General features: G+C 32.8%; 2 protein-coding genes across 2 annotated transcripts in view; one reads left to right on the top strand and one right to left on the bottom strand.

Moving 5' to 3' along the window:
• Nucleotides 1-63: 63 nt before the first annotated feature.
• LOC139424915 (uncharacterized) lies at nt 64-618 on the top strand. Its single transcript, XM_071177040.1, has one exon. It carries the CDS (start codon nt 64-66, stop codon nt 616-618), a length of 555 nt encoding a protein of 184 aa, XP_071033141.1.
• A 6,668-nt stretch (nt 619-7,286) lies between these two features.
• Nucleotides 7,287-19,920, bottom strand: part of LOC107443949 (neprilysin-2) — a gene marked incomplete at both ends in the record, with an annotated part of 45,559 nt that continues 32,925 nt past the window's right edge. The window contains 4 exon segments of the mRNA XM_043055132.2: nt 7,287-7,369; nt 8,572-8,639; nt 11,931-11,987; nt 14,674-14,789. Of these exon segments, the coding sequence (XP_042911066.2) occupies nt 7,287-7,369; nt 8,572-8,639; nt 11,931-11,987; nt 14,674-14,789 (324 nt within the window).

The raw sequence follows: 19,920 nt of genomic DNA, 5'->3' as shown, positions 1-19,920 counted from the left end.
AGAGGAGCTAACTTAGACTCTGATCACTATTTAGTGATCTGTAAGCTAAGGGAAAGAATCTCAATGGTGAGAAAAGCAAGAAGAGTCAATTCTGTAAGATTTAATTGTGAAAAGTTGAGCAATCCTGAGGTTCGCAGGGAATTTCAAACTCAACTCTCAACTGAGCTTAATGCGAAAGAGGATTGTGATGAATTAAATAGGGAATGGCAACAAGTAAAAGATTCTATACTCTCAACAGAACATGAGCTGCTGGGCAGAAAAAAAAGATCAATAAGAACTGACTGGTTTGATGAAGAGTGTAGAATGGTCAATGAAAGAAAAAATAAAGCTTATAAAAATATGCTTAACAGAAAATTCACGAGAGGATCAATTGATGAATATAGGAGTGCACGTAGAGAGGAAAAGAAAGTACACAAAGGAAAAAAGAAAGCTTACAGGGAGAACCAATTTAAAGAAGTCGAATCTCTCAGGACCAACCATGAAAGCAGAGCTTTTTATCGGGTCATCAATGAGGGAAGAAGAGACTTTAAACCTAGGATCTCTCTTTGTAAAGATGAAAATGGAACTATTGTTAATGAGAGAAATAAAATTATGGACAGATGGGTTGAAACACTTTGACCATTTACTTAACTCCAATGAGTCAAGTGAATTAAATTTTACGGTCAACAATATCAATGATACACTGGTTGACACTCCGACCCTGGAAGAGGTACAACACGCTATCAACAAGCTGAAATGTAATAAAGTGGCAGGACCAGATGATATCCCAGCTGAATTTCTAAAATATGGTGGGAACGCTATTGTAAACAACATCTGGAAAATTATTCTATCTAGTTGGGAGAGAGAGATATTACCTACTGAATGGAAGTTGAGTATTTTATGTCCAATACATGTATTCCTCTATAGTTGTGACATAGATATTCCTCTATAGTTGTGACAGTCCAATGTATTGGACTGTCACAACTATAGAGGAATATCTGTTATGCGTTGCCTATAAGGTCTTCTCAAATATCCTTTTCGAACGTCTGTCTCCCATTGTAGACAGCGTCATAGTTGACTATCAGTGTGGCTTCCGCAAAGGAAGGTCCACAGTTGACCAAATCTTCACCCTACGACAAACTTTGGAGAAATGTAGAGAATTTGGAATAGAGACCCATCATTTATTTGTGGATTTTAAGGCGGCATATGATAGTATTAATAGGACTGAGCTATTAAGGACCCTATATGATTTTAATATTCCATCAAAATTAATCAGACTTGTAATGCTCACACTCACTGAAACCATTTCAACAGTACGAATTCAAGGGGAACTATCCACTTCTTTTGAAATTCATAATGGAGTTAGACAGGGAGATGCATTAGCATGTCTTCTGTTCAACATAGCCTTAGAAAAAGTTATTAGAGATGCTGGCATAAATACTACAGGTACTATATTTAATAAATCAGTGCAGATTTTGGCATACGCCGATGATGTAGATATCATCGCAAGATCTAGGACAGCACTGAGTGAAAATTTTTTGGCACTGGAAAAATCAGCTAGAAAAATTAACTTAAGAGTGAATGTAGAGAAAACAAAATATATGTATTGTGGTACAAAGGAAACCATCCCTAAATTGTTTAAAATAGATTCTTTTAAATTTGAATCTGTAAAAAATTTTACTTATCTAGGATCAGAAATAAACTATCAAAATGACATTAATCCTGAAATCAGAAAAAGAATAATCACAGTCAATCGTTGCTTCTATGGTTTAAGATCATTATTGATATCTCACTTAATAAAAAGAAAGACGAAGATTTTACTTTATAAGGTATTAATCAAGTCAGTTTTGACTTATGCTTCAGAGACATGGACTTTAACAAAAAGGGAAGAAAAGTTATTAGCAACCTTCGAAAGGAAGGTCCTACGAACCATCTTTGGCCCTATACTCGATAACGACAACTGGAGGAAAAGATATAGTTTTGAAATATATCGAATCTTTGATGGCGATGATATCATTTAATCTATTAAATTAAGTAGAATGAGATGAGAATGAGCCCAGAACGAACAGCATTAAGAGTCTCTAATGCAACCCCCTCCAATAAAAGGCCAAGAGGAAGGCCCAAAAAGAGATGGAAGGATTGTGTGGATGAGGATTTTGCCATCCTAAAAGTAAAGAACTGGAAAACAATTGCTGGGAGAAGGGCAGAATGGGAAAAGCTTCTGAGGAAGGCCCAGGCTCACAAAGGGCTGTCGTGCCAATGCTGATGATGATGATGAATCAATGTTTATTACTAGGTAAAATACGAATATTTCCTTTAAATAAAGGAATCGATCGCTATGCAGGTTGGCGTGTTCAGACTAACACAATGTTGGTAAAACAGTGAAAACTGTCTGAGTGTTTTCGTCCCGCAGTGGACTGATCTTAAAGACACGGTTCCCAGCAGAACATCGAAGTTAAGCATCTCTGACTGCGGTCAGTAAGTGGGTGGGTGAAAACATTGATAGGGACCGAGGATGCGTGTTATCGGTCCTCGTTAAATTGTTCTACTGTAAAGTGCTCTACTTCGAGGACAGGTCGCCGGGCTACTAAAGCAGGGGAGCTATCCCCTCTGCAAAGGATCAAAATTACAATGTCATGCCTTCGGATCATCCTCAGGGATGTTTCCCAGATCATCACCAATCCAATATATATATATCATTGTATCTATAGATCATTGTGCAGCTCTAGTGCGACGTAAATAAAGTACCTTCCTGACTGTTTTCTTTTTCTTGTTGTTGTGAATATTAAATTAATTAATTTTCTATTTAATTCAAATCTTATTTACATTTTGGGACATCCTTTATAATTTGCTATTTATCTATTTTCAGTTTCAAGTTATGCATTAATTAACATTTTTGATATTTCTTTTTTTGAAACCGTGATATAGACTTTTTCCCTCGACCTATTGAATACCAATTATTACCTCCCTTTCTTTACATGCTTATTAAGGTTTCCCTTATTCCTTAAAACGAAACATTTCGCGGATTTATTTTGCGAGATTTTCTCGTAACTTTTATTGAGGAGCACTTCGATTTTGTGACTTCATTCTTTCATAATGATTAAATAAAATTAATTTGCTCTTTTTAAAATTCTGTGCCTGTTTGTACTGCTAGCACCCTTAGAAGTCGACAGGCTTATAGTACTTGGAAAAAATGGGAGCATGATTAGTAAAATGCTCGTAACTTAACATACATAACAGGATGCGTAGCCATATTTTTCATCAAAAANCAGTGAAAACTGTCTGAGTGTTTTCGTCCCGCAGTGGACTGATCTTAAAGACACGGTTCCCAGCAGAACATCGAAGTCAAGCATCACTGACTGAGGTCAGGTGGGTGAAAACATTGATAGGGACCGAGGGTACGTGTTATCGGTCCTCGTTAAATTGTTCTACTGTAAAGTGCTCCACTTCGAGGACAGGTCATCGGGCTACTAAAGCAGGGGAGCTATCCCCTCTGCAAAGGATCAAAATTACAATGTCATGCCTACGGATCATCCTCAGGGATGTTTCCCAGATCATCACCAATCCTATATATCATTGTATCTATAGATTATTGTACAGCTCTAGTGCGACGTAAATAATGTACCTTCCTGACTGTTTTCTTTTTCTTGTTGTTGTGAATATTAAATTATTTAATTTTCTATTTAATTCAAATCTTATTTACATTTTGGAACATCCTTTATAATTTGCTATTTATCCAGTTATGCATTAATTAACATTTTTGATATTTCTTTTTTTTGAACCATGATATAGACTTTTTCCCTCGACCTATTGAATACCATTTATTGCCACCCTTTCTTTACATGCTTATTAAGGTTTCCCTTATTCCTTAAAACGAAAACATTTCGCGGATTTATTTTGCAAGATTTTCTCTAACTTTTATTGAGGAGAACTTCGATTTTGTGCCTTCATTCTCTCAAAATGATTAAATAAAATTAATTTGCTCTTTTTAAAATCCTGTGCCTGTTTGTACTGCTAGCACGAAGTACTAGCAGTACAAGTTTGCACTGCTAGCACCCTTAGAAGTCGACAGGCTTATAGTACTTGGAAAAAATGGGAGCATGATTAGTAAAATGCTCGTAACTTAACATACATAACAGGATGCGTAGCCAGATTTTTCATCAAAAAATAAGCACCTTTTAAGCATTTAAAAAAACATTTTGAATCACTTTCCAAAAAAAATTTCATAATTAGGATCTGTGCAGTAATAAAAATTATTTTTTTCAATCGTATATATTTTTCAATATATTTTTCTATCGTTTCAAGTTCTTAATTTATAAACAAAAAATCAATAAAATTCAAAAACTTTACATAATCCTTTTAAAATAACTAGTTTCTGGTAAATATTGCAGTGAGAATTGTGAAAATCATGCATTTTTTTTGTAAATGAGAACGACAATCGATACGGCAAAAAAAAAAAATATCTTTTTAAAAGATAGAAAATTAAGCAGTCTTTACAAATACCGAATATAAAATGCGCCTTAAAGAGCTATTAAAAAATGTAAATCAAAAACAAGCACCTTTAAGCACTTATTAAAAACGCTATGCACCCTGTATGAATGAAAAAAAAATAACAAAAGAGTGCTGAGACCAACATTTTGCTGAATATGGAGCGGTTGAGGGGGGGAGGGAGAGAAAAGGAAATTTTCCAATTCTCCGCAGCTGGGAGAGAAAATAAACGAAAAAATCGAAAATGTTAATTAATGTATAACTTGAAACCAAAAATAGATTAGGAGATAGGAAGTGATTATTAAAGCGTGCGAGAGAGCATTTAGTTTAGAATAATAAATAAGAAAGATTTGTTAAAGAAATAACAAAAATAAAAAGATTACTTTAAACTTTTTATGTTATATATATATTTATGTAAAGAGTACTATAAAGAACCAGTGTTGCCACATTGGGCAACAAGTAGCTTATTGGGCTACTTTAACAAGTCTACTACTGAAAATCAAATTGGGCTACCCGCTACTTCTTGGGCTACTCATTATTTAACGAACGCTACAAGATTTAAAAATGCACTACAGCGATATGTATGTTTTAAATCGTAGATTCGTGAAATTGCAAAGATATGTATGGTAAAATGCAAGGCGAGTATGATGGAGGAAAAAAAATCTTTAGCTCCAACCATTAGTAACCGTTTATCTTCTGGAAAAATAAATTACGTGACCTTTAATCTGATTTCTAACGAAATATTTAATTTGTCGAAATTTTTAACTCCATGTAATTAACTCAATGTATTTGACTCAATGTATTGTTAAATTTTTTTTTTAAAATTTAGTATATATATATATATATATAACGTTTTTTTTTTTCGGGGAGGGGCTACAAAATGTTCGAATCCGTTGCTTTTCAATCTTGAGTTCTGGCTACACTGTAAAGAACCATTTTTGGTGGAAAATTGTTCTTGAACAAATAACATGTAAAATCACAATAGAATAGTTTAAAATTTTCAATTGTAATTATAAAACTTAATACTAAGCATTCAATTAAAAGAATGGTAAAATTATGTTGTTTTTTTTAATGTTGAATTAAAGTGAATGGTATTAATGGTTTACTAAGTTAATAGATTCAATTTACTCCCCAGGTAAAAAAAAACGATAATTCGTTTTCATTAACTTTGTTTTTCTAAGTTGAAAATGAACATGTGTTGCCATTAGAGTTTGATTGGGTGATAAATTAGTTTTCTTTAGTCAAAAATAACATCTGTGGTAATTAGTTTTAATTTGATTTCATTCCAATGACGAAGTTTATATTGATATATTATAAGGTTATATATCACATTATAAAAGTGCACAAAAAAAGCAGACCAGTCTGAATAACTTTTGATCTAATGAATAGATCTTCATGTTCTAGGGCCCATCATAATGGCTCAAGGGAGTGACTCAAATATGCTAATTAATAAGTGCAAACGATATTTTAATTTGCGAAATCAGACTCAAAAACGTAATATTTCTGAATAAATATATACCTTTTTTTCGACGGATTCAGATTTTTGGCCCCCGAAATATAGGGTAGCCGCAATCCGGAATCCTAATTCCGGATTGCGCAATTAGGAGCAATCTGCAAAATATGGTCTTAATATTTTAGTCGGGAGAACGCTCCAAAGTTTGGACCCCTTCATGTTAATTTTCTTTTACAGCGTATTCCGTTATATCTCGAGAAATAGTTAAACAAAGTGAAAATTTTTGCACGCAATTGTAAAATTCGTTTATCCAAATATAATTCCAAGCAAAAAATATTCTTTATTAAATATTTATTATTGAAGTGAAACTTCTAATGCGCCTTCCAACAAGGTTGCGTTAAACGTTTAACCCTAGCATGGCAACGAGCTGCCTGTGATCCTTGCAGGAGATTTTAATGTGAATACGTTATAGTNTTTGTCTTAAAGAAACAATCTGATTTCACTAAAAATCAATTTCTACCCCTTCCTATTTTCATTTCCACATTACGAAGTTTCACTTCTTCCGCGCGGAGGGATTCCACGCACTCTGTTTTTTATTTTATAATCGTCGAAAAAATTTTGTATTGTGAGGTATACAATTTATTTTTGCTTCATTTTAAAGAATATAATTTTCCATGGTAAAATGCAAAAGTTTAGCAAAATCGGTCGGGAAATAGAATTTTAAATATCTCACTTTTTTTAAATTCAATTTCTCAAGAACTTTTCGACAAATTTTGTATTTAGCCATGTAAGATTATATTCTTTAAAATTATGCAAAACAATTGTATACCTAACAATTCAAAAATTTTTCTACCATTATTAAATACAATAATAAAAAATAATTAATAATTAATAAAGGTAATTTTAGGCATGAAATTATCTTTTAATAAACGGATTCTGTTATGGTGTACAAAAACTTTTCAATTCACCTAAAACGTTCTCGAGATGTAACGATATACTTAAAAAGTAAAATTAACATTAAGGGGTCCAAACTTAGGAGCGCTCTCCTGATCAAACTATTTTCCAGATTGCGGCTACCCCCTAAGTTAAGGGGTTGAGAAATCTGCATTTGTCGGAGAAAAAAAAGGTATGTCGAGAAAGTACGTTTTTGTATCCAATTTCGAAAATTAAATATATTTTAAGATTGCATATTTTTTAATATATTTTTACCATTAAGATTGAGTCTTAGAACGTGAAGATCCGAAGCGTGAAGAACGATAAGTTATCCAGGATGGTCTTTTTAGTTTTTTTTTCTTCTTTTGCGCACTGTACATAAATTGGTGGCTGGTACAATTTCATGAATGACATGGAGAAGTTGATTTATTACCTGAACTGATCCAAAGTTTGTATCTAAATTTTGAATGTATGGAATCGTGGATGAGCAGATGTCAGTCTTTTTCTCTAAGCATCCTGTAAGGATTTAATATATAGCAAAGATAGCAATTAATATAGCAATAGCAATTAATATATAGCAATATATAGCATTAACATAGCCAGTATCGGTAATTTTTTACAGGATGTTCCTTAAAACATCCTGTAAAGTAGAATTATATTAATTGCAAACATTTTTAATATTTTCTGCAGAGATTTTTGTCACATTAAATAAAGGCAATGCATCTCTTTTCGCAATGATATATAAGTTACGGTTTACTGCAATTAATCAGTTAGCATCAATAATCGCTGGCTATTATTACTTAAATAATTAAGTAATCATCTTTTCACCATTTTCAGGTTAATATTAATAATTACTAATGAAGTTTGCATCAGTGCAATTAATTCTCTTCAACGCATTTGAAATGGAGACTTAATACGCATGAGTATCGAAAATTTTCCTCCTTAAAGATAATGGCGAAATATACAAAAATTAAAGTTAACAATAAGGGGGATCTCCACGAAGAGAAATTTCTCTTAATTCTTGATCCAGGAGTTCCCTTGTCTTCTGGATTGGATTAAAATTTACAAGGCTACGGAGTTGAACACTTGTAGTTGTAAACCCGCAAAATTCTTCATCGAAGGTTATAAAATAGAATAAGTATGTATTTATTCAAAGAAAGTGCGTTTTTTGTCTTATTTCGTAACTTAGTTAATAATTAGTACTAATTAATTAGCATGTTCGAAGTCACCCCCTGGAACCATTAGGATTGACACTTAGGACGTGAAAATCCGATCATTAGAATGAAAGTTATTCAGGGTGATATATTTTTTGCACACTGTACAAAGCGCAAAAAAGAGGAAACAAAAGAGGAAAAAAAAAACTACTCTGAATAACTTTTGATCTAATGATTAGATCATCACGTACAAGGACTCAGTCTTAATAGTTAGAGGGGGTGACCTCAAATAGGCTATTTAATTAATGCTGATTTTTTATTTTTCAGCATTTACCCAAAAAAGAAGAAAAAAAATCATCCCGAGTTTCTTATGCATGCAAACATGATATATTCATTTAAGCTCTCTGGTTAAAAGAAAGTTCGCAATACTAGATATCAGTCAGTTTAAAACTCAATTGAATTTAATGACAAATGCTTCTTATTTAATTCCATTTATACGCTAAAATGTACTTGCGCACAAAAAAATATTAAACACACATTATGTAAGTGCGAAAAAGAACTTACTTTCAACAAACAATTCCTTGTAAAGTTCTCTGGATAGTACTGTTCCTAGGGAACCGTAGCTGAACCATCTAGTCATAAATTAATAAAGCAATAAATTAATTAATAAAGTAATAAATTAATAAAGTAAATTTATTATATATGTACACTGGTGAAAGAAATTAAGAGAATTTGCAGATTATCTCTAGAACAACTGAACCGATTCTAATGAAATTTGTTACTTGCATACATTGACACAATAATCAATAATACAATAAATCAATCAACCATTGTAATACACACGCATGATCGTGCGTAACACTTCTTGGAGTCGAAAGGTATGAAACAACGGTTGCAGAGAAAACAAAAGAAATTGATAAATAGGAGATATACAGATATCTCTTACAGATATAGAGGCCTTGTACCGTGATTTCATACTTGAAATAAGGCAGCTTATCATTTCCTGTGGCAATTGGCCTGAATTGTCCTTTCGACAATTTCATACCTTCCGACTCCAACGAGTGTGATCATGCGTGTCTATTCCAATGGTTGAATGATTATTTGTTNACATTATTAATAGGTGTCTCAGGACGCTCTAAGTTCTTCATACCAGTGGGTGTCCGCATGCTCTTGGCACAGACAGTGTACATCAAAATGGTTTTGAATTGCTCACCTGGTCAGTGGTTTGAGAGATAAGTATATTAGCAAAAGCAGCACGCTGATGTGCTGTTTTTGCTAACATATTTAACTTTAAAATTTCATTTTGGCTTATTTTTGGTTTCCAACTTCTAATTTAAATAGTATTTATTTTAAGTCACATCCTGCTTATTACAAATGTTTAGACTCGCCCACGGAAAATGAGACGAATAATCAGTTTTTTGATTAGAACTATTATTAGTCATTTCGAGACTTACTAAATTGTTCCAATATACACTGGAGTAAGAAATTAGAGAATCAGCAGATCTGGTCGATTATCTCTAGAACAACTTAACCGATTTTAATGAAATATGATCTGTACATAATGCAAACCATTCAACAATTGTAATGAACACGCATGATCGTGCGTAACACTCGTTGGAGTCGTAAGGTATGAAACAACGATTGCAGAAAAAACAAACAAAAAAATGGGTAAATAGGGATATTTTCCCAGGCCTTGCAGTGTAATTTCATACTTGAAATAAGGCAGTTTATCATTTCTTGTGGCAATTGTCCTGCGGCAATTTCATACCTTACGACTCCAACGAGTGTTACGCACGATCATGCGTGTTCATTACAATTGTTGAATGGTTTGCATTATGTACAGATCATATTTCATTAAAATCGGTTAAGTTGTTCTAGAGATAATCGACCAGATCTGCTGATTCTCTAATTTCTTACTCCAGTGTATATTGGAACAATTTAGTAAGTCTCGAAATGACTAATAATAGTTCTAATCAAAAAACTGATTATTCGTCTCATTTTCCGTGGGCGAGTCTAAACATTTGTAATAAGCAGGATGTGACTTAAAATAAATACTATTTAAATTAGAAGTTGGAAACCAAAAATAAGCCAAAATGAAATTTTAAAGTTAAATATGTTAGCAAAAACAGCACATCAGCGTGCTGCTTTTGCTAATATACTTATCTCTCAAACCACTGACCAGGTGAGCAATTCAAAACCATTTTGATGTACACTGTCTGTGCCAAGAGCATGCGGACACCCACTGGTATGAAGAACTTAGAGCGTCCTGAGACACCTATTAATAATGTTGTCGGTCCCCTTTTATGCATCGATGACAACCTGCACAAGTCTGGGTAGACTTTCCACCATAAGAATTGACTTCCATCACAGCTAAAGTGAGTGCTTACCTGGCTACCTAATCTGCACTCCAAAGGTGTTCTATAAGATCTGGAGAAGACCTTGTCCAGTTTTTGAACACCCATTTCGTCAAACCACATCTTTGCAAACCTCGATGTGAGAATGGAGCAGTTATAAGAAAAATGGGCCGAAATATTCTCACGCAACAACTATACCTTGGCTCTAGTTGGGCTCAAAATTGGCTCAATATTTGTCCTATATGAACATGCTCCAAAGGGACCAATATTAGGATGTCTAGAATTTTTAACATGGGTCCTATGCAGTGTCAATATCTGCCTATATAGGGCCAATATAGGGCTTATATTGGCTGAATAAGGATTATAAATTGTCGGGAGATTTTAATAATTTCATATAGGGCTGATATTGATGGTTTCAAGATGGCAGTAAAATATCGGGTGAATTGGACCCGATATAGGGCTCATATCGGAAATATAGGGCTCATATCGGAAAATATCGGCCCTTTGAACCCTTTTTGAGCTAAGATTCGTGAATATCGGTCCAATAAGAGCCCAAGTTATTTTACTGCTAGGGCTGCCATAGAGTTGGGACACTGCAGTATTCTCCAGAATGTCCACATACATCTCAGAGTGCATGTTTCCAATCACAGGAGCTGACGGACGTAAATCAAACCACGAGAAACACCCCCACACCATTATGTTTCCACCACCCTAACAACTGGTATATTTTTGGCTAGATAGTGTATATTTGGTTTCATCTTGACCACTACAAAAAGAATTTATCGTCATATTATCTTCAGCGAAAATTCTGATTCAACTTTCAACTGGAGTTCTGTGCCTGATGACAATTGTTTCTAGAATGTTACAAGTAATATTTTTCAACATTTCATCATCTAATAGAATTTATTGTCAGTCGAAATTTCTACTATTTCTAGATTTCTGTTTAGTTCCATGTCTGATGGCACTGCAATTTTTGACTGTTTTCTAAATTGTGTGAGCTGCCCCCCTTCCCATTTATCGTTATTTGGAATTTTGACGACTTTTCCTTTAAAAAATAATATGCCAATTACTCAAACTAGTAATTTGCATGTTAATGCATGCAAATTACTAAAACTAATTACGAAATCCCTTTACTAATGCAATAACTAATTAATAAATGCAATAACTAACTACTAAAAGCAAAAAATTGTTACATTCAAACTACTAAAACTTACTTGAATGTGCTTGCAATAATTTGCATGTAAATGAAAATTACTAAAACTAATAAAAAAAATTAGTCCATTCAAAACCTACGTTTTTCATCCCATTATAGAGAAAATTATTCTGTTTTTTATCAGATTAAAAAACCAGAATGATAGCGCATCATTTTCCTAATAAACTTCCATCAGCACCCAAAACCAGACACTACGACTTTCGAAAAGAAATGGGCGCTAAGATTTCCGTTTTTGGTCTGATAAAAAACAGAACTATTCTCTTTCTTTTTAATCCCATTTGAAGTTTTAATTTAATTGTATTATTTGCATTCGCAGATTTGTTGATGGAAGGATAAAATGTGTGACTTATACATACTTTGACACTTCAGTGAAATGAATCCCTTCAGTTGTGAGGAGTGTAAGCAGCAAGTTCCTGTACAAAAGAAGAAAAATATTTTGTTTTATTTTATTATTTATGTTTATTGTAATTTGACCAACATTATAGGACATACTTCGCAGTGGACCACATAAGTCAAACATCACTGGCTGCCACCAGTAAGCTGATGGATAAACATTTTGCATGATAAACGGTTTTACCGAAAAGTATTCGAATTCGTGCGCAGCAGATCGTTGGGCAAAAAGCGGGTCTACCTTCTGCAGAGGATCATAATTGTGACAACATGCCATCGTATCATCTTCAGAGATGTTGCCCACACAGTCGCAAATGGACCATTATAGGGGATAGAACGCTTGTCAGTGAACCGGGTTCAAATCCCTGGGATGTCTGGTCGATACGAATTCCTCATTCGATTTGCACAGAGCTGACGTAAAACATCCTCAGTGGTAGATGGATCATGGGTTAGAGTCCCCTAGCCATCGGACTAACCATTTGAGGTTTTCGTGCTTTTCCTCTTTATGTGACGTAAATACGGGTCTCCTCTCCATGAGACGTAAATACTTAATACAGGAGTTCCCTTGTCTTCTGGATTGGGCTCAAAATTACAAGACTACGAAGTTGAACATTGGTAGCTTTAAACTGAAAATTTGACCAGCTGTTCAACGACGGTTATAAAATAAAATAGAATAGACCATTGCGCAGTTTTCATACGACGTAAATAAAAAAAAAGTACCACTACTACTTGTTTTAATTCATTTTATCTTTTGATAGTTTTAAAGTTACGACAATCATCCTTAAGGCTAATTAGAAAAACTCACTCAATCAAATTGAATTTGCTTAGGCTTATTGACAATAAAGCTTTAATTAAGGCTATTTATATAGTAGGCTTTAAAATCCTTAGTTTATCGTAAACTTCCTGAAATAAAATCAAGCACATTGAGCAATAAATGGTATGTTTTCTAATTAGCCTAAACATTAAGTGAGGGAAAGTGTCAGGTTGGTAAGAAAGTACTATTTAGCCTAAGAAAAGGATGGCTGTTGTTTGCGAAAAATCTGAAGAGTTGGGTACTGGCACTGGGAAACAATCTTTCCTCTTTCTGCTGCACGAGATTTTTTAACAAATATTATGTACTTTTGAAACTCTGGTTTCAAGTATGTAATCAACTTCACTCTTACACGTTGCAGTTTATTGAAGTTATACTTCTTATGCGACTTCCAACAAGGTTGCGTTAAACGTTTAACGCTACATTTTTATTGGCCGGGAAATCACGTGGTAGGATCCAGTTTTCCCTCATTCATTTCCATATTGTTTTGGTTCTCACTAGCATAAAAATAATAAAAGTCATAAAAGTATTGTTTTTCTATAAATATTTTTTTAGTTTGTTTTGATACACATATAATTTAATAGGGTAGTATTTTTTATTTTCAAATTTAGTGGATAACAATTGTAAAAAATGAGTGAAAACAATCCCACGGACAATGCGACGGATTTAAGGTTATGTCAAGGTACGTCTCTTGTGAATATCAATTGATTGTTAGGTTTTCTCTTCTGAAATTACATTATGACGCATTCACATACATTATTAATACAAATACATTTTCCAGGGCGAGACGATGAGGCAACCACAAGCACTTCCACTGGTTCAAGAGGTCCACGAGGGAAAAATGCACGATATTACCGTTATTACAGAGCACGGAAGCGAGCGGAGCAGGAGAAAGAGCTGTTGAATAGAACTAGTGATCCTTCTACGACTGCTGATTCTTTTACAATTAGCGTCACAGGTTGCGAAGTTTAACTTCTTCCGCGCGGAGGGACTCCACGCACTATTTTTTTTTTGTAATTTACAGACGTGCAATTTTCAGTACTTCTACTGAATTCGGCATTTTTAATTCTGATTGAGTTGAGGATGTTGACTTTCACCGGTGAAGGTTGTCAATCATATAGTTGCTTTGGTAAATGTCCAAAATATATACTAGATATAGTTTAGTGCCTCTGTCCGGTATGCCCTACATCTATGTTTTTAAGGTTCAGTGCCACTACCCGATATACATTTGACCGGTATACCCTTTGTGGTGACCTGCCTACTACAACAACACGCTCGGGACGTCGAGTGCGCTTCAATCCGAAATATTTGTAAGAAAAGAATCGTTAGCACTGGAGGGGGAGTACTGTGGTGACCTGCCTACTACAACTCAACGCTGCCAGTCTCGTATCCCATAGCAACGAGGAACACAAAATAAAGAATATACTAATGTTATCTTTCTGCTGCTTGATATTTCTCCTGTTTTTTAATATGTACGTTATTGTTATTATTCGAAGCTGTTAATATATTATATTTTATAATAAGAAGCGAGTCTACTTATTTCTCACAAAAGTATTCCTCCACACCCTTCACTATACTAATTATTTTTAAGGTTCAGTGCCACTGTCATGTAATCGGTACTCCAAACACTGATGTTTCTCCTAATCTATCCTCAGCAAATATTAAAATGTCGAATAAGTATAATAATATCGACGACTAAATTAATATCAAATCGGATATAACAAACAAATCGGATATTCACCAAAGTGAAAATGTGATTGTTGACATTCACCAGTGAAAGTCAACATTCTCTTGATTTCGTTCATTCACGGGTAACATCTCTGCTAAGTGTCTCCACTTTCCTAGTGCAAACCTATGCATTCTTTAGAAATTTAGAAAAGAAAAAAGCGAAATATTACCTGGATACAGTGTCTTCGTCTTCCTCAGAGAATGGATTTCTCAACTTCTGGAGTTCCTTCACAATGGACTGTCGTCTCAGTTCAATTATGACAGAAGTGTAGTTGTTTAAGTGGACCTTCATTGAAATTAAGTTTGTTAGGAAATTCGGTTATTCAAATTAGGTTTATATTAGTTTTAATTGGAGGGGAAAAATCAACTATGTGGTATTATGAATAGAGCAAGCATTTTGATTCCCTAAAACATCTTTCATTATAGGGAAAAATGTCCATAAAAATGGAAAAGAATTTTCTTATAAGTAAAAATTATTTCAATCGCAAATCTCTTTTCTTTGTTTCAAATTTTTATTTTAACTATATTTAATTTTAATAGTTAGAGGACTTCGCTTACTAAACTCTGTGGTTGCTTCATCATTTTTTTTTCATCTTAAAAGTTAAAATTTTTTTTAAATAAGATATGTATGTCAACGTGTATGATCGAAATCAAGAAAATGTTGACTTTCACCGGTGAATGTCAACAATGACATAGTCGCTTTGGTGAATGTCCGAAATACTTGTTATATCCAATTTGATATTAATTTATGCGTTGATATTATTAAACATTTTATATTTTTTATTTCATAACCGTCGTTGAACATCCGACCAGATTTATGTTTTACGACTACTAATGTTCAACTGCGTAGCCATGAAATTTTGAACCCAATCCAGAAGACAAGGAAACTCCTGGATCAGTACTCCAAGAGGTATGATTTGTTATAGGAAGACTTTGTGACTTGACAGATTTAACCTGCATCAGTCACCATTTGCTAAATGGAGCGACTTCAGCCGGTGGGGATCGAACCCGCGACCTCTTGGACTTGGGCCCAGTGCCCTACCAACCAGTTTCGTTATATTAATATCTACTGAGGATAAATTAGGAGAAACATCACTGTTCGGAGTACTGGTTAAATGCATACTGGACATTAGCACTTCACATTTAAAAAAAAACAATGCTGTAGGGCATACCGGGCAAATGTATACCTGGCACTGAATCTTAAAAAAAACATCAGTGTAGGGTATATCGGATAGTGGTACTTAACAAGACCTAGTATAGATTCCGAACAATTACCAGAGCCACTATGTGATTGTCAATATTCACAGGTGAAAGTCAACAACCACCAATTTCTGTCATTCACAGTAACATATATGTCTAAAAAATATATAATTCTTATAATTCTATATAAGTACGTTTTGTAATTGTGTCAATCGTAACGAAAAAAATGGACACCTAAATTTGAAAAACAATCAAGCGCATACCTGCCAGCTTTTGCAGTTTCTTAAAATAATTTTCCGAGCTGGTATTAAAGTGTAAATTTGATTATCAATTACAGATAAATTTATTTTCTTGTTTTGCCAGACCTTAATCCTGCAGACAAAACAATTTCATGCACTTATTTATAGATAATTTAATCATCTGTAGTGATAGTTAAAATCATTTTCATTTAAAATTATAAATCCAAACAATGAAATATAAACTATGATTTTAAACATAGAAATAAAATTTATCTGAAAATCTGGAAGAATAGTACTGCGTAACTTTATATAAAGATAAAAAAAAAAAAACTTTGTATAACTTTATATAAAGAAGGAAAAGAAAACACCAAATCAAACTCGAGCTTATAAAATTAAGATCTCAAGAGAGATAAATTTTTTTTCTATTACGAATAATTAGTTTAATTTAAATTAAAAAAAGTCAAAAAAATTCTCGAAAATGCACCTGAAATTACAATAAGTTTCAAAAAATTTAGAACTTCGAAAGAAAGAAAAACTCGCTTTCAGTTCATAAAAAATGTCCNGTCTTACATATTTTTGCATTATATTTATATTTGTCCAAAATTTGCTTATTATTAAATTTTTAAAAAGCGTCTTTGCTTCAAATCCCCATGATAATTCAACAAGCTCATCTTGCAGGTTGATGTCTACGTTTTTGATGATGCGTTTATTAATTTATGTTCTATAAAGAAACTGATATTAAGTCAATTATAAAAAATATTCACAAATTTTGCATACTCAATTAGATATGTGTGATTTACGTATTAAGAACTGTTTTTTCTTTGACCCCCAATCGACCCTTCCGATTCGGATCGACCCCCATTCGACCCCCTGACTCAGATCAACCCCCACTTTCGTTAAATAGACCCCTGGGGGTCTATATAGACCACTTTGGCGACCTCTGGTATAGGGTATATCGGATAGTGGTACTTAACAAGACCTAGTATAGATTCCGAACAATTACCAGAGCCACTATGTGATTGTCAATATTCACAGGTGAAAGTCAACAACCACTAATTTCTGTCATTCACAGTATATGTCTAAAAAAATATAATTCTTACAATTCTATGAAGTACGTTTTGTTATTGTGTCAATCGTAACGAAATAAATGGACACCTAAATTTGAAAAACAATCAAGCGCATACCTGCCTGCTTTTGCAGTTTCTTAAAATAATTTTCCGAGGTGATATTAAAATGTAAATTTGATTATCAATTACAGATAAATTTATTTTCCTGTTTTGCCAGACCTTAATCCGGCAGACAAAACATTTTCATGCACTTATTTATAGATAATTTAATCATCTGTAGTGATAGTTAAAATCGTTTTTATTTAAATTTATAAATCCAAAAAATGAAATATAAAAGTAAAAGTTTTACTATGATTTTAGACATAGAAATAAAATTTATCTGAAAATCTGGAAGAATAGGCAGCTATGTAACTTTATATAAAGAAAAAAAAACACCAATTCAAACTCGAGCTTATAAAATTAAGATCTCAAGAGAGATAATTTTTTTTTTCTATTACGGATAAATAGTTTTTTTTAAATAAAAAAAGTAAAAAAAATTCTAGAAAAAGCACCTGAAATTACAATAAGTTTTAAAAAATTTAAAACTTCGAAAGAAAGAAAAACTCGCCCTCAGTTCATAAAAAATGTCCCTTTCAGTACAATAAATTTCAATTTTGCATTTCTGTGGCCTGCAGGGTGGTTCTCATGATATCTTTTACTACAAGTTTAACAAGTTTCAAATTTCAGACTTTAAATAATTTTACAAAAATGCATGCTTTACGATTCCAAACTTAATGGACTAGATATGTAAAAAAATGTTTATTAAAAATTATTTTTTGAATGGATGTATGAATCTCTGGCTTAACGAATTTTATAACTATGCGAAAAAAATACTTCCAATCGTTTAAAAGTTCTTGAGATATAGCACAATACGCAAAAGTAAAGTTAATATAATGGGGTCCAAATTTTAGATCGCTCCCTATGCCAAAATATTCGGACTATGTTTGAGGACAAAGAAAACAAATCCCCCAAAAAGTTATATTTATTCCGACAAAGTAAGTTTATTGTTTAATTTAAAAAAACATTTACCAAATTAATTAGCATATTTGAGGTCATAGCTATGAACCATTAAGATTGAGTCCTCATTCGTGAAAATCCAATCATTAGATCAAAGGTAAATTCAGGGTTATTTGTTAACTTTTTTTCACGTATATACGTACGTATTTTCACGTATATGTCAGAAACTAAAGCCTCACTATAGATGATTCTTACCCATAAATTTCTTGTTTTATTTTATAGTGGATTTCTTGCACTTAATTACATTATTTTGAATCCAAATTAGTTAATATTTGAAAGGAATATGTATATATATGTTACTGTGAATGACCGAAATTGGGTGTTGTTGACTTCTCATCGGTGCATGTTGACAATCACATAGTGGCTTTGGTAAATGTCCGAAATATATACTTGGTCTAGTTAGGTACCACTGTCCTGTACATATTTGTCCGGTATAACCTACAATGATGTTTTTTTAAGGTTCAGTGCCACTACCCAATCAACATTTGCCCGGTGCGCTTCGAACATTTTTTTTTAGGTCATATTTTCCGGTGATGTTTTTTTTAAGGTCAAGTGCCACTGCCCCGTATGCATTTAAGCAGCACTCCTGAAGCTGTTATTTCTCCTAATCTATTCTCAGTAGATATTGAAATATTGAATTAATATAATAATATCAACGAATACATTAATATCAAATCAGATATAACAAATAATTCGGATATACACCAAAGCGACTGTTGATATTCACCGGTGAAAGTCGACATTCTCTTGCGACTTTATTTTAATTAAAATACAAAATTATTCTTAATAAAAACTTAACGTATGGCTAATTTTTTTAACTCTACTAATGAATATTGATTGTAATGTTGTCAATAAATAGAGAGATACCCAAAATTATGACCACATAGGGGTCATTCTCACAAAAAGGTGATTTTTTAAGTCCCTTAGTAATAAATATTAGAAAATACAGAAGATTTCTAAATATTTTTCTTCATCATTTTGCGTTAAGTTCTAACTAACAAATCATATGCATTTCTGCTAAATGTATTTAATATTTCATTCGTATTTTTTAATAAACATGTCTTCAAAATCCCCTCCGTGGACGTCCCTACGTCTGTGACACAAAATAATTTTTAATGGCTATTAAACAATTTAAATGTTATTTTAATGATTTTTGTAGTTTTACCTAGTTAAATGTTTATAGTAACTTTTTATTTAATATTTTTTTTTAAAAAAAATTATTTTTATGAAATAAATGACTAGTAAACTTTGTCCATCAAAAATGAAATCTCCCTCCGTGGACAATTAATATAGTTGGTAAATATGCAATAAAGTGCAGCATATGCGAAATCCCTATAAGACAGCTGCTGGGAAAGGCAACCATTCCATTTTCTAATGTTAATTATCAGTTGTTTTGCTCTCTTTGGTGTCAGTTTTGGATTGTTGTGTTCAGCGGGAGTTTGGCAAAGTTCTCACCGTATACTCTACTCCGTGGACATCATAAAGAAGGTAAGAGAAAATTATTTTATTTTTGATCGATGAATTTTAGATTGCAAAAATAGTATATTTGATAAAAAGAACCGCCCCATTTTTGTAACTTTAAAATTAAAAATCAGTAAAATTCAAGAACAAGTTTTTGTCTCCTCCGTGGACATAAAAAGTCCACGGAGGAGAAGACACAGTCAATGGAAGAGACAATGTGTTAGATAACCATAATACAATTTTAATAATTAAAAAACTATTTTCTTTTAATTGATATTTTTTAAAATGGAACAAATGTGTTAATTTGTTTCTATTTTTAAAGAAAATCAATTAAGTTTAACTTTTTCTTATCGGAGAAGTAAATATTGGCAATTTTTCTAAATAATTTCTGTGA

Source organism: Parasteatoda tepidariorum, chromosome 1, assembly GCF_043381705.1.
Source record: "Parasteatoda tepidariorum isolate YZ-2023 chromosome 1, CAS_Ptep_4.0, whole genome shotgun sequence".
NCBI lineage: Eukaryota > Metazoa > Arthropoda > Arachnida > Araneae > Theridiidae > Parasteatoda > Parasteatoda tepidariorum.
Note: the sequence above shows the minus strand (reverse complement) of the source record. Positions and strands in the feature narration are given on the sequence as shown.

Bases quoted from the DNA above. Each gene is read 5' to 3' on its own strand.
- LOC139424915 (XM_071177040.1), top strand. From the start codon at position 64: ATGGTGAGAAAAGCAAGAAGAGTCAATTCTGTAAGATTTAATTGTGAA.